At 44.4% G+C, this 15,959-nt stretch overlaps 2 protein-coding genes across 5 annotated transcripts in view; one reads left to right on the top strand and one right to left on the bottom strand.

Annotated features, from left to right (window-relative positions):
- The window catches only part of LOC138744165 (SEC23-interacting protein-like), a 195,104-nt gene extending 183,589 nt beyond the window's left edge, over positions 1-11,515 (top strand). The window contains exon 18 of the mRNA XM_069899855.1: positions 11,350-11,515. Within this exon, the coding sequence (XP_069755956.1) occupies positions 11,350-11,392 (43 nt within the window). The 3' untranslated portion in view covers positions 11,393-11,515. The remainder of the gene's footprint in view (positions 1-11,349) is intronic.
- Positions 1-15,959, bottom strand: part of LOC138744166 (phospholipid phosphatase 4-like) — a 185,484-nt gene that overhangs the window by 87,174 nt on the left and 82,351 nt on the right. For all 4 annotated transcript variants that reach the window (XM_069899859.1, XM_069899861.1, XM_069899862.1 and 1 more), the window contains 2 exons: positions 14,621-14,711; positions 14,434-14,497 (listed from right to left, as the gene is read on the bottom strand). In XM_069899859.1, coding sequence (XP_069755960.1) covers positions 14,434-14,497; positions 14,621-14,711 — 155 coding nt within the window. The remainder of the gene's footprint in view (positions 1-14,433; positions 14,498-14,620; positions 14,712-15,959) is intronic.

Below are 15,959 nucleotides of genomic sequence, written 5' to 3'. Positions count from 1 at the left end.
CTTAAAGCATCTGCTATCTAAATGGCCACTTCCTTGAGTACCCTAGGATGTAGATTATCAGGCCCTTGGGATTTATCTGTCTTCAATCCCATCAATTTCCCCAAGACCATGTCCTTAGAGATACTGATTTCTTTCAGTTCCTCCCTTGCATTAGTCTCTGTTTCCCAACATCCTTGGGAGGTTATTTGTATCCTCTCTTGTAAAAACAGAACTAAAGTAAGAATTTAATTGGTCTGCCATTTCCTTATTCCCCATTATATATTCCCCTGATTCCGACTGCAAAGGACCTACAGGTGGCTCCTTTGAAACCTTGGGAACTGGTACAGGTCCTAGGTCTGTCGTGTGGGAAGGACTGACTTCTGGACCTGGTCCAGAATTGCCAGCGGGAGGCAGTGGAGCCTCAGCATGGCCATCTGAAAGCTTACTAGGGATCACAGGCTGGGGGGGGGGGGTGAGTCCAATCTCTTAGGCTCAATCTGAATAAGGGTGCGAGGAATGGGCGAACCAGGTGAGACCAGATCTCTTATGGGTACAGTGTCAGTACTCCCATCTGGGAATTTAACATGAGGGTAGTTGGGGTTAGTATGCAGTAGCTGAACTGGTTGGACTAGGGGGTCTGTTTTACACGCCCGAGCTTGGCTCTTCAGCAGCACGGTTCCAGGCTCAGATAAACAGGCTGGCCAGTCCATCACAGTTCCTGATTTCCTATGAAAGGCAAACATACGTTCATAAGGTATTTGATTTGTTGCAGTACTGAACATGTAAGCTACAGATTTCTGATCAGTGACAAGAGTAAATTTGCTGCCGACTAGAAAGTGTCTCCAGTAGCGAACAGCTTCGATAATAGCCTGGGCTTCTTTGTCAATAGCAGGATGTTTAAGTTCAGGTCCACGTAACGTGCGGGAGAAGAATGCCATAGGTCTGCCCTTTTGATTTGGTGTTCCTCCCAAGGCACAATCTGAGGCATCAGTTTCCACTTGGAATGGGACATCCTCGTCAATGGACGGGGGGCCTGCAACTGTGGATGCCGGTTTGATAGTGGAGTAGCACGGTTCACACTTTTTTTTTCTCTCTGCATTGCAGAGTCAGTTTGTTTATATTTATTTGTTTAGGTGTGTACATATCTCCTTGTGTAGTTTTTGCACTACCAATAAGCGGTAATTCTGCTGTGTCCACAGGAAAAAGAATTTCAGGGTTGTATGTGATGTCATGTATGTACTCTGACAATAAATCTGCCTTTTGATCTAAAGCATCCAAGGCACCATTTTCAGCTGTGGACCCTCCAAACTTTCTTCTGAAATTTCAGGCGAGGATGGGCTAGTTAATGTGCCTTCTTTCTCGCTGTGTTTAGCAGATTCACATGTGGATTGCATGCTGATTAATGGACCACCCTTTGGGGACCTGCTGTAGGCACAGAGGTTGATGATATAATTTCACTGTCGCTGTTAATTCTAGTTTTAAATCTATTGTACGCTAAAGAAGAGACCTACACTCTACAGAACAATCACCAGTATATTTATTTTTATGCTGGGGTAAAATGAGCAACAGAAACTCTTAGGCATCCATGAACAGTTAAATTTAAGCACAGCAGTGAAGAGTGGCCTAAAAGGGGTGAAACACAATAGCACAGATTTGTAGTTATTCATGAGGGGCTGGTTAGTGTCTCTTTTGCAAGTCTTTGTTCTTTGGGAGTGTTAAGCTACTGTTTTGTGAGCCATTTCCTTATTATTTTTGTTAGTAAAGATCTCAAGTTTGGAAGACTGTGGGGAGGGGCAGTGGGGAAAGCCAACCTGCTCACGAATACTGTGAGCACACCACAGCAGGTGGTCACTCCGGGGTGACCAGGGGTTCAACCAGCATCCTCATCCCTGCCACAACTGATTCCTTGTCCATTTCTGCTGGTTCCCCCCCCCCCCCCCCCCCCCCAACTTTGGGGATTGGCTGAACCTCCGTTGACATTGATACAATTGCCCTTTACTTCAGGGGTGCAGTGCTGCCGAAGCTCACCAAGCATCGCTCCGGCACCTCATGGGCTTGCTCAGGGCGGCAGGGGATTAATGGCTGCCTTCCTTGCCCATAATCCCTCACACAGCTGGAACCGCTCTGCCTGCACCAGGGAACCGTGCATGCCTGTCGCCCCTCCCCACCCTGCACTGCGCCCCGGCTTTACTTTATTGGTACAAATTTCTCTGGGCCAGGTGCTAAGGAAGTAGAGTGAGAGGGTACTTGCTGAAGAGGAATGAGTTCGGTTAAGATGTTACCATTCACTTGTATGTTCAGTCAGGTCAAGACGATGGAAAGCTCTCTCTATTCCTCCAGGCATCAACCTTTAAATTGCTAACTCGTGAAATTCATAGCACTGAAATTCCCGATTCAGACCATGTGCCAGGATGTGATACTCACCTGTTGGATTCTCAGGAAATGTACCACAAAAGAACTCCTGGGTCACCCTCCCTATAAACAGCATTTTGCAGCACCAAGTCCAGAGATACCCAGGCATACCAGCAAAATGGTACATTTTTGAAATTACGAGAGCAAGGATAAAGTTCTTTATTTACAGAGTGGCTTCAACTTAAAAGAGTATGTGAAAGGAGCTGCGAGAGGAACAAAATGTGGGCACGAAACTGGTTTTAAAATCAGATCTGAAGCGGCGACTTTCCAACTTAGGAGGGATTGAATTGCTGGAACAATTGGGAGGAGTTCATGCAAAAGCAAGAGGTTATTGCCTGAGAGTCACTCCTCCATAAGCCCAAGGATCGTGCTGCAAGTACAATGGTGCACAGGGTCAGCAAACCTAAATTGAGTTATCTGTGGAGCAGGAAGGTTAGTTGAAGCACCGAGACAAATTGTGGTTCATTCCTTTAAAATATTCAAGCGATGTCCTTCAGACAATGGCAGCCTACTTTATTTTGATGAAGCGTCCCAACCTAAAGCATTGACCATTTCTCTCCGTGTGTGTTGCTGCACCCACTGAGTCTCTTCAAATGTTTGTCTGTAATTCTGCTGGGAGTGTTAGCAGAATTTATCTTCCAAGAATTTTCTAAAAGACACCAGGAGCTTACAATCCAGTATGTGCACTTCATCAATGCCAACTAGTTCTAATGACACGAGAATATTATTATATCACATAGCCATGAGTTATTTACTTAACTATATTCAAAAACCTCATTAGTCAAAGGTACACAACCTCTGGCTGTACAAAAGCTCACAATGGATCACTTGTATGGTAGTGACTTTAAAGGGTTGCAGATTCTGGGGGGAATAGTGAACTGGCACTGGGCTCTAGAAATGGGGAGAAACACCTCCCCCCCGCCCCCCCCCCCCCAAGTTGAGAAGGAGAGGCATATGGTACTGTGACTATGCAGCATTCCAGGCTCATCGGTCAAAGGATCCATGCTGGCTGCGTGCTGTTGGTGACTTGCGGTCAAAGGACCCCTTCAGGCTGTGGGCAGTGGACTACTGGAGACTGGCTCATAGGAACCAACTATCAAAACTGGGATTCAAGAGGTCACTAAGGGCAAGAATGGCTCCCAGGGGGCATTGGGTGCTGAAGACTTCTTGATTTTATTGAAGATTTGGATCAGGAGCTTGGGTAGAACAGGGCTCCGGGCAGCTGGAGGTGAATCCACAGACACCCTTTTGGGTGCTGAACAATACTAATGGCGGCTCTTTATCTACCTTGCAGCAGACTAAAGGGAAATTTCATGGAATATGACATTTTCTGCTTTATTACATGACAATACGTCTTCATTGTTGGGGTCTTTCATGGCTTGGTTCAGCATCATGCTGAAGAAGATTGAAAAGAGGGTTGGTGCGAGAACACAGCCTTGCTTCACGCCATTGTTAATGGAGAAGGGTTCAGAGAGCTCATTGCTGTATCTGACCCGACCTTGTTGGTTTTCGTGCAGTTGGAAAATCATGTTGAGGAACTTTGGGGGACATCCAATGCGCTCTAGTATTTGCCAAAGCCCTTTCCTGCTCACGGTGTCGAAGGCTTTGGTGAGGTCAACAAAGGTGATGTAGAGTCCTTTGTTTTGTTCTCTGCACTTTTCTTGGAGCTGTCTGAGGGCAAAGACCATGTCAGTAGTTCCTTTGTTTGCGCGAAAGCCGCACTGTGATTCTGGGAGAATATTCTCGGCGACACTAGGTATTATTCTATTTAGTAGAATCCTAGCGAAGATTTTGCCTACAATGGAGAGCAATGTGATTCCCCTGTAGTTTGAGCAGTCTGATTTCTCGCCTTTGTTTTTGTACAGGGTGATGATGGTGGCATCACGAAGATCCTGAGGCAGTTTTCCTTGGTCCCAACAAAGCTTGAAAAACTCATGCAGTTTGGCATGCAGAGTTTTGCCGCCAGCCTTCCAGACCTCTGGGGGGATTCCATCCATACCTGCTGCTTTGCCACTTTTCAGTTGTTCGATTGCCTTATATGTCTCATCCAGCTCTAGCCTTAGGGGCTGTTGAGGGAGCTGGAGCAGGGCGGAATCTTGGACTGAGCGGTTGGCACTGAAAAGAGATTGGAAGTGTTCTGACCATCGGTTGAGGATGGAGATCTTGTCGCTGAGGAGGACTTTGCCGTCTGAGCTGCGCAGCGGGCTTTGGACTTGGGGTGAGGGGCCGTACACAGCCTTTAGAGCCTCATAGAAACCCCTGAAGTCGCCAATGTCCGCGCTGAGCTGGGTTCGTTTGGCGAGGCTAGTCCACCACTCGTTTTGGATTTCTCGGAGTTTGCGCTGTTTACATCCGGTACCGCACGGATGGCAGTCTCTTCAATCTGAGGCGCCTGCAAGCTCACACCAAGACACAAGAGAAACTTGTCCGTGAACTACTCTTTGCAGACGATGCCGCTTTAGTTGCCCATTCAGAGCCAGCTCTTCAGCGCTTGACATCCTGCTTTGCGGAAACTGCCAAAATGTTTGGCCTGGAAGTCAGCCTGAAGAAAACTGAGGTCCTCCATCAGCCAGCTCCCCACCATGACTACCAGCCCCCCCACATCTCCATCGGGCACACAAAACTCAAAACGGTCAACCAGTTTACCTATCTCGGCTGCACCATTTCATCAGATGCAAGGATCGACAATGAGATAGACAACAGACTCGCCAAGGCAAATAGTGCCTTTGGAAGACTACACAAAAGAGTCTGGAAAAACAACGAACTGAAAAACCTCACAAAGATAAGCATATACAGAGCCGTTGTCATACCCACACTCCTGTTCGGCTCCGAATCATGGGTCCTCTACCGGCATCACCTACGGCTCCTAGAACGCTTCCACCAGCGTTGTCTCCGCTCCATCCTCAACATCCATTGGAGCGCTTTCATCCCTAACGTCGAAGTACTCGAGATGGCAGAGGTCAACACCATCGAGTCCATGCTGCTGAAGATCCAGCTGCGCTGGATGGGTCACGTCTCCAGAATGGAGGACCATCGCCTTCCCAAGATCGTGTTATATGGCGAGCTCTCCACTGGCCACCGTGACAGAGGTGCACCAAAGAAAAGGTACAAAGACTGCCTAAAGAAATCTCTTGGTGCCTGCCACATTGACCACCACCAGTGGGCTGATATCGCCTCAAACCGTGCATCTTGGCGCCTCACAGTTTGGCGGGCAGCAACCTCCTTTGAAGAAGACCGCAGAGCCCACCTCACTGACAAAAGGCAAAGGAGGAAAAACCCAACACCCAACCCCAACCAACCAATTTTCCCCTGCAGCCACTGCAACCGTGCCTGCCTGTCCCGCATCGGACTTGTCAGCCACAAACGAGCCTGCAGCTGACGTGGACTTTTACCCCCTCCATAAATCTTCGTCCGCGAAGCCAAGCCAAAGAAGAACATGACAATAAAAGAAACTTGAATCTATATTTCATATTGTGTTGATGGAAGCTCTTCAGAATCTCCTTCAGAATGCATTGGTCAGCCTTGGATTACATGTTACCAATGTTGAGAGAGACTAGGACTAGAGGGCATAGTTTAAGAATACAGGGAAGGCCCTTTAGGACAGCGATGAGAATTTTTTTTACCCAGAGAAGAGTGGAATGCTTTGCCACAGAGGGTAGTAGAGGCAGATTCACTGGATATGTTCAAAAGGGAGTTAGATAAGGATCTTTTGGGCAGGGGAGTTGAGGATTTATGGGGATAAGGTGGAAATGGGTACTGATAGTGAATGATCAGCCATGATCTGAAAAATGGCAGTGCTGCCTCGATGGGCCAATTGGCCTACTCCAGCACTTATTGTCTATTGGCTGTAATGGTTGGAGAGGCTGTGATCAGTGAACTGTCCTCCACAATGAACTTATGAGTCAAAAACATAGCAGTTTCTAGCAATCTGAAGCATAAATGGAGAATATTGGCATGTCAGGAAGCAAGAGAAACCAAGTGATGATTTCCGATTGGTCAACAGAACTGGGATAGAGTGGAAACCAGTCAGGTTTAGGTTAATTATGAGTCCATGCCAACCCAATTTACACCCAATAAACCCACAGCTACGTTTCAAATGATGGGAGGAAACTGGAGCCCCAGGAGAAGCCATAGCGACTCCTTCCAGAGAGCACAGGATTCAAACCCTGGTCCCAACTGCTGGCGCTGTAAAGGTGTTGCGCTAACTGCTATGCCATCCTTGTTACCCATTGTAGAAAGTGCAGAGAAAAGATGGATGTAGTAAAAACCCCTGTTATTCGGAATTCAAACAACCAGCAGTTCAAGCCACCAGCAAAAAAAAAAAACCCCAGAAAATAAATAGGTAAAAAATACATCAGTTCAAAATTGGTGCATCTCGCTGATAGTTCACAAATCACGTAAAATGCAATCTCAAGCAATCAGAAAATACACTTATCTGGGATTACCAATCTCCAGAGGTACTGGATACCAGGGGTTTTACAGGACTAGCAAAGAGCCAGGATTGCTGAGGTGATTCTGCTTTTTCTGAGGTGGCCTGGCTCTCAGAGACAAAACAGTGGGACATAAAAGGTGTGAAATGAAGGTCCCAGCTATTTCTGAGATGTGAAACTAAAAGGATAATACTGGTGATGCTGATGGCAGAACATGCCTGTCTGGCACAAACTGAGATCTCGTTATCTGAAATTATTGACTTTGATTTGGAGTCTCGAAAGCTGCATTGTGTTCCGAGGAAAGGGTGCAGATTGCCAAGTTTATGGTAGGCACACTCTGAACAGTGAAGGAAACATCAAAGATCAGGATAGGAGTGGAATGGAGGATTAAAGTGAAAAGCAACATGACTAAGAATTTGGCTGTTGCCTTTTGTTGTTGGCAAAGAATAGAATTCTAAGGTACTTTTGACTCAAATGAGGTCACCATAGGTCTCTTTGATGAAATGAGGTATCCTTATCAAACAACTTAGATTAGATCCTTTCATCATTCAAACTACACAGAAACATGTCTTTTTGTGTGCAATCTATGGGCGCTTTGATGGGTCTTTCATCCTAACAACATAATCACCCAGTTTTTCTCTTTTCTGGATGTGGATGGTATTTTAAACATTTGTGAAGTCAGGTACTGTTCCATCTTTAAAGCTGTTGTAATTTGGGTTTTTTTTTTTTGCAGAGCTATTAGGCTGGATATTCTGTGATGTGCTATAGATCTGATTTCAGTGGGTTCTTTATGGTGCTTTTCTCTGCTCCATGTAATACTGCTAATGCATTCTCAACCAGAACTTCCACCTTTGGAACTTTGGTAGTTCCATCCATAATTTGTGAATGATTGTACATGCCTTATTGTAAACTCTCGGCCTGTCTGCACGTGAATCACTATATCCGAGCCATTTTCCTGGCTAATGCCGACGGACTATTCGAGCTTTCTTTCAGATCCAACAATTTCCCTCACCCTGCTGCTGCCTCCCTTTCTTCTCCGACACCAGAATTTGGCAGATTTTTCTTGTACCCAGGCACGTTTGTGGCTGGGCTTGATCTCAACATGTTTGGAGTCTTATGCTGGGTGCCGTCAATGGCCCAGAGTTCTTTTTCAGTCCAAACACTGTAAATGCTGGAGGAACTCCACAGGATTTGCAAGGTCCATAAAAGGTAAAGATAGATTTCCCAACATTTTGAATCTGAGCCCTTCCGAAAGGTGTATAAACTTTTCAAATGAAACTCTCCCTGTTATTGCCAATTCACATTGGTAATGGGAACTTGTTGTCTGTTGTAGTTTTGGAGAGGTTCTGAATGAGGATGGGAGATCTGGTGGGCTCTAACTACAAGAATAATTTAGGAAGTACCAGGAGCTTCTGAATAAAGGTGTGTACCTTATTGCAGATACCCAACAACAACTGAACATTAATGATGTCATTATGTTACATAATCTCACAATTTACTTACTGTAAATGACTAAAGAGATGTAATCATTGTTTCTTGTCCCAGAAGCATCAAACACGATGTGCCAGTCGTCTGCAGTTCTGTAATGATCACTGGCTCCTTAAATTCTCACTTCTAACTAAGGTACATGCTCCCATCTGACTGCTATTATAATCAGTTAGTACATGAAAATGCTGACAGATTCTGGCTGAAGGAGCTGGGGACTGCAACTGCCAATTAGCAGAGTACATTCCTCCTGCAGGAGAAGATGGCGTACAATAGAAGAGAACAGCAAGGCTCTGGGGCAAGGAAGCACAGAGATTTGCACATTAATTCAAGATGAAGCGGATGCCCTGTCAATCGCTAGTACAAACATTGGCGCTGGAGATGCTACAATCAAAATGCCAAGTTGGTTTGTGATTACATCTACACTTAACTGTTTCGATCTATTCTTCCATCACTTAGCTCCTTTCACACTGCCAACCCTCCGAGGAAGCGAGTAAACTTACCGGACCTGCTGCCCTCGGGAGCCTTTCCCACTGCACACTGATTTACCTGGTAAATCGGCAACCCGGCATTTCGGGGGGGGGGGGGGGGGGGGGAGGGGTCCTGCCTCCAGTGATGACAATGCGAGAACAGGTTGTGCTTTCACACTGCCAGAAGGCGATTCGTCAATTAACTCGGCCGGGCTCTGACACTTTGGGGGGGGGGGGGGGGGGGGGGGGCAAATGTCGGAGCCCATTTGAATTTAACTCACCCTGCCAAGTTGGGACATTTCACATCGCGCGACTAACAGGAACAGACCCGCTAAATTAGTCAGTTAACCCACGTGGAATCGGCGGTGTGAAAGGGGATACATCTCAATTGCTGTCTGTGGAGATGCAAAATATCAGACTGAAGTAGCATGCAAAGGACCGATTTTTATCCTCCTAAAGCTGCTATCAAGAAATTGCAGTTTCAGGAGTACGAGTGGGTCGTTACCTCCACCCCCCCCCCCCCCCCCCCCGACAGCACAGCCACCACTCACTGACCCGATGGTTCACCATTACCCTTCCTGTTGGGAGTTCGAGATATGTGAGATGATACAGCTCACAATGCAGAGGCTGTTCAATAATGACGACAGGTTCATTTGAATGGAGCAAATGATGCAGGCCAACTTTCGATTACAGTCCACAAAGAGATCTATGCAAAGCCCATCTACACTTGACATTCATTGGGACTACAATTCTCAAACTCTCCATCAATATCTTGGAGTTAAACAAGAAAGTCTGCAGATACTGGGACCCAGGGCAATGTATAAGCATGCTGAAGAAACTCAGCAGGTGACGCAGCATCCATAAAGACCAGTGCTCTTCCCCTGCTTGTCTTGCTGAGTTTCTCCAGCACGTTTGTGTATTGCATCAATATCCTGGGATCACTACTGACCATTATTTACCTTGATGTTGATGGGGAATTACATTTCAAATTACATGGATTTATAATTGAATTTTAATGTGACTATAAATCAAAAAACGAAAGCAATCCAGAAAAAAAAAGTCTGGTAAGAATGAAAATTAAAATACACCACAGTCTTTGCTTACTCCTATTGATTAATCAGGCAGCGTGAGGCAGTGTCAGATTATAAATATTAAAAATTATCAAGGCAGGTTTGGTCATTTGTTGTCAGTTCAGTGTGGAATTCGCATTCAGAGAGCAGACATCAAAAGGAAAGATAGCCACAGAACATCGAAGTACTCGAGCTGGCAGAGTCCGCAAGCATCGAATCCACGCTGCTGAAGACCCAACTGCGCTGGGTGGGTCACGTCTCCAGAATGGAGGACCATCGCCTTCCCAAGATCGTGTTCTATGGCGAGCTCTCTTCTGGCCACCGAGACAGAGGTGCACCCAAAGAAGAGGTACAAGGACTGCTTAAAGAAATCTCTTGGTGCCTGCCACATTGACCACCCCCAGTGGGCTGATCTCGCCTCCAACCGTGCATCTTGGCGCCTCACAGTTCGGCGGGCTGCAACCTCTTTGAAGAAGACCGCAGAGCCCACCTCACTGACAAAGGAGGAAAAACCCAACACCCAACCCCAACCCACCAATTTTTCCCTCACAACCGCTGCAACTGTGCCTGCCTGTCCCGCATCGGACTTATCAGTCACCAACGAGCCTGCAGCAGACGTGGACATACCCCTCCATAAATCTTCATCCACGAAGCCAAGCCAAAGAGAGATAATTCTATTTGTGGTTCCTTCAAATATACTGTTCAATTTTATCTTCGAAATGAGAGGAATACCTCTACCATAAGCCACAGCAAATCTCTTTTTGATGCATTATTAAATACAATGCATTGGACCTCACCTAATTTAGCCACCACTTTTTTTTTCAAATAAGTAATTGAAGGAGACGTGTGGGTTATAATTTGATAAATGGACAACTCAGCACATTATTAAAGCTGCATTTTTAATAAGTTGTATGATTTTTTTTCTAGAAATTTTCATGGTCTTTATTATTGGTTGCCAGAATTCTAGTCAAGCTGAATACGATGATTCTTTGCCCATAGATGATAGTAACTCCTTGGTTGGTTTCCCTTATGATTAAAGTAGACTGTCAAAGCTTTGTTGCTATATTTTATCATAATTTCCATTTGAGCAAGCCACTCAATGAATGTAATTACGAGTCAAAACATTAATTTGTAAACATTATTCTGTATTCTGGCTGATGAAGCAGAGAAGATTTCAACTTTCACTGTAATGTTAGCATACCATATTAACTACACGCTCAACCTGAACATGATACAACAGATGTTTCCATGTTACTTCCAGCTCCTTCATGCTGTGTAAGAGATCGCAAACAACACTTCAGTTTTCTGAAGTTCCATCCCACTATTTATTGGCGTGGCAATTCTAACTGTCAAAGAAAGTAATTTTTGGGGAAAGTGGGACAGAATTAAATCTCAAACTCACCTCCAGCATGCTCACAACTAGTTTCACTAGATGTAAGTCACTAAAAGGCAGTGTGCCTTTTGAATGTTATTTTTAATCCTTGAGTGCTCATTTTTCATCAGGAATTACACAAAGAAGATGGAGACTCAATTGCTGGTTCCGTGATGAAATTCCCCTCGCTACAGACGGGCCTGAGTAGCAAACATCTTTACATATACCGCAATTTCCAACTCACCGAAATCAACCACCACCCACGTATCTCTGACCATCAGCTACTTGGCAGCTTTCCCTCCTGATTGTCGGTCAACTCGACCATCAGCATGACAAGGTAGGAAACCAGATGAAAATAAGTCAAGTTTACTGTCAACTGATTGTACAAGTTCAATCTGACGAAACAGCGTTCTAGGGTCCTCAGTGCTTAACGTGCAGATACACGACCAAACACACATACAAACAAACAATACAAATGAAGGCCAAGTATTCATCTGGACAAATAAATGTTGTTTTGTGAATATGAGTCTTGAATGGTTAGAGTGAGCAGTTCCTTTTGTCGTTCAGCATTCTCACTTCCACTGTTTCTCAGTCTGGTGGTACTAGCTCTGTTACTCCTACATCTCTGTCCTGAAGGGAGCAGCTGAAAGGTGCTGGGTGGAAGGGGTCCTCAGTGATTTTACGCGCCTTCTTCAGACGATCACGTTGATTGTGGGGGTCGATCCTGAGGATTGACCACTGATCCATTTCTCTGCAGAACCATAGCATAAGGCTACCTGCTACAGATTTCAAAAGGTCTTCTGTGTAATCTCCACTTCTGAGATTCCGGGCCATCTGAACCATAGTCACATTCCAGATGGCACAGGCCTTTCATCCTAATTCACCCACGCCAATCAAGTAGGCATTCTAGGCCAGTCCCAGTTGTCTGCTTTTAGTCCATATCCTTTGTAACTCTTCCTATCCATCTACCTGTCCAAATGTCTTTTGAGCAACGTAATTGTTCCTGTTTCTGTAGCTTCCTCTGGCAGCTTGTACCAGATGTGGACCATCCCCCTGACTGGAAAAAAAAGTTGCCATTTAGGTCCTTAAGTCTCTCTCCTCTCATCTTAAGCTTAAGCCCTCTGAGAATCATGTACCCTGAGAAAAAGACTCTGAGCATTCACTTTATCCATGCACCCCCCCCTCCACCCCATGACTTTATAAACCTCTTTAAGGTTCATCCCTTTGACTCTCCAAGGAATAAAGACCCAGTCCATCCAACCTCTTCCTCTAACTCAAACTCTCCACTCCTGGGAACATCCTGGTGAATCTCCTTTGCACCCCTTCCAACTTATTGCTATCCTTCCTGCGCACAGAACTGCACACAGTATTCTAAATGTGCTCTCACCAATGGCTTGTACAGCCTGACCATGAAGCTGTAGGCTGTGCCTCAGTAGGAACACCCATGCCTCTGAGAATATTATGTGTTCAAACTCTTCCACAAGGACATGAGAACGGAATCAAAGCTGCCACTTCAGTTCATTACCAAGAGTGTGCTACATCGTGTTATGGGTGAATTATAAACCAAGGGCATCTCTATTCTTTCATTGGGATGCAAAAGGTAGCAAGAAATGTTTTTGTAGAAGAGGAGATTCTCCCAGTGGAATGGCATTGTGACATGGTCCTTCACCAGTATCACTCAGGCAAACAGATTAACTAGCCTTTATCAGGTTTTCAGAATTTGCCACGTGCACATAATAAATTCCACTATGCACGTGTACAGGATTCTGTGATACCAGACCTGGAGTTCTGTGTCAACATTTAGTATCTTTATTCAAGGAAGGATATACAGTACTTTTTTTGATTGAACTTCAGAGATTCCTGCAAAGAACAGCAGTTTTAGGGAGAACAGTTGAGCTCAAAGATTGAAAAGTGAGCTTATTGAACTTTTCGTATCAGATTCCAGCACTGATCTAATGATCCACTGCACCCTGTTTGACTCGTCTTCCTCAATCCGACCTTTTTGTTTGGCGTCTGTGAATCTTCTGCCTCTGTCCGTCATGTTTCACCCCCTACCTGGTTCACCATCCTCACATGGGCCACTATCCCACCTCTCCCTCCCTGTCCTCTTTACACTTACTACATTTTCTCTATTCTCAATAGAGAGCTTGGGTTTGAAATGGCGACCAATCTTTTTCTCCCACTGCTGTTGCTTGGCCCCACTGAGTTCCTCCAGTAGATTGTGTTTTGAACTTATTGAACATATGAGAAGATGTTTCCCCTCAAAAGGAACAAAGGGACATGTCTCAGAATATCTAAAGTGAAATGAAAAGAATTTTCTTCTCTTGGAGTTGGGACGAATCTCTGGAATTCTCCAGTTTAGGGAGCTGTGGAGTCAGGACATTGAATATATTCAAAGCTGGAAAGGTTTTTGGAGTGTAAAGACTCGAGGGTTATGGGAAGCCGAGTTGAGGCCGAGATCAAATGGTGACTGTTTGAATGGCTCAGCAAACTGTATGAACTATAGCCACTCCTGCTTCTTATCTCACCACACACTCTAGTAGCAGTAAAATCACCTGGGTGAATCAATGAAAGTTTTCCTTTCATTACCAACATTACCCCTGACTTTAAACTGAGTCTCTAAGCAATGGGGAGCTGAGTTTAAAGGCTTGATCAAGAACTGACAAGATGTGCTGTCAATTCTGGCAGATGGTTACCCAAAAGGCAGGAGCTCTACAGATCTGGTTGGGAGAAAAACTCTGCACTGCTGTTAGTCCATGCTTTGTAGTGGCATTTTGTAACTATCCCCACTGATACTAACTCTGCATTATAGAGTCATGGAATTGTCCTCTTCTGTCTTCCTCTTCTCAATGTTATACAGAGAGTGAACAGCATTGTATGCCAGTGTCATCCAGATGCACATCCCTGTCCCCACCCTTGATGGGCATTGACTTCAATTTTGCAAGGGCCCCTTGATCCCACATTGGGTCATATGTCAAGGGCAGTCACTCTTCTCCAAATGCTGAGAATTTAATGATAGTTGCAAAAAGAAATACATTTTTATTGCCTGGAGATGTAGAAGAGATAAGAAAGTAATGTGTTATTTTCAACTCCGTGACATCACTTGGTAATCCATTTCTATTTGGTTTTCATTACCTTGATATTGATGCAAGTGCACATTTTACCAAATTTTTTTTTCCAAGCCTTTATTGATGTATTGAATGAATACTGCTTACCTTCCCACTATCAGCTTAATTGTATTGGTAAAGATTCCATTCAGAGCCAGGGCCAGGGAGACAGCTAAATGTTAAATAAATATAGGTGTTATTGGATGGATTCCACTCATAGCAAATGGAACAAATCAAGGTCAAAAGAGAATTTAAAACAATTTTTTTGGCCACATACATTAAGTGAATACTTTACCTAAAAATGCCTCCTTAATCTCAGTTTTATCTGTCCTTCGAATTATTTTGACCACAAAGACCACTGCCAGAGGAGTAAGGAATGAAATGGCCTGTGAAGACAATGAAACACAAGTGATAGAGACACAACCAAGATTCCAGAAGCAGGATTAAATACTGAAAACAGCAAGTTCCTAAATGATCTCATTGGTGTGAAGTAACACCAGTCACATGTGATGAAGTACACTTGCTAACATAATTTAAATCTTTAATTGATGGCATAATAAGACAGATGTACATCATTTTCATCCCACGGAGCAGAATTTTTCCCTTAGCACCTTTCCGCTAACGTTGACTGCTTTTATAGTTGCACATGTGCACCTCAAGAAAGGGCTGTTGAGCCATCTAATACTGTGGCTTGTCCTAACTCAGAGTTAATTACATATAACACCCCAGGAACTTTGGGATTAACATTATATTGTATTGATGTGAACAATATTTTGCATTCTGTACATTCTTAATGTACAACAAGCACCGAGGAGTAATTGGAGAGTTAAAAAATTCAAGGTGAAACATTTAATGCTGATACAAATGAACATAAAAAAAAATGACACCAGAGAGATACAACCAGGCTGCAATCCTCACACAGACAAATGTACAAAAAAGGTGCTAATTTGACACCAAGAGTAGGATCAGATCTACCTTGAGTTGATTTATTTCCATATTGATCCCACATTGGAGATATTAAGTCATTACATCCGACTATTCTCTGTCAGAGGTGTTGTGGATTTTGCCCTTGTGTGGTGCGAAGATGGATTGTCTGAAACCACCTGACAGCCAAACGCACTGCAGTGAGTCCATGCATTAGCACCAACTTTCTTTGATAACATTACTGCTGTGTTTCATTTCAGCTTAAGGTTGGATGCAAGGAAACAGTGAATTGTACTGATCATTTATTTGTGCTGAGACGTACAGTAGAATAATTTGTAAGAATATATGCCAACTGAGATTTTCTGTTCGAAGATGACGCCCTCCAATCCTGAAGTTGTGCTCTCTTGTCCTAGAGACTCCCACTGTAGGAAACCACCTTTCTACATCTACTCTATCCATAACTTTCAACATTTGAAATGAGATTCTCCCTTATTCTCCTAAATTCCAATGAGTACAAGGCAAGAGCTGTTAAACTCTTCATGTGATAAGTCTTGTATTGCCAGAATCATCCTTGTGAATCTCCTCTGAACCTTCTCCAATGCCAACGCATCCTTTCTTAAATGAGGAGCCCAAAACTGTCCACAATCCTCCAATGGCAGAATAACTATTGAAAGTACAAAAGTATACATTTCATTCCCCAGTCCTTGTGC

Source organism: Narcine bancroftii, chromosome 10, assembly GCF_036971445.1.
Source record: "Narcine bancroftii isolate sNarBan1 chromosome 10, sNarBan1.hap1, whole genome shotgun sequence".
Lineage (NCBI taxonomy): Eukaryota > Metazoa > Chordata > Chondrichthyes > Torpediniformes > Narcinidae > Narcine > Narcine bancroftii.
Note: the sequence above shows the minus strand (reverse complement) of the source record. Positions and strands in the feature narration are given on the sequence as shown.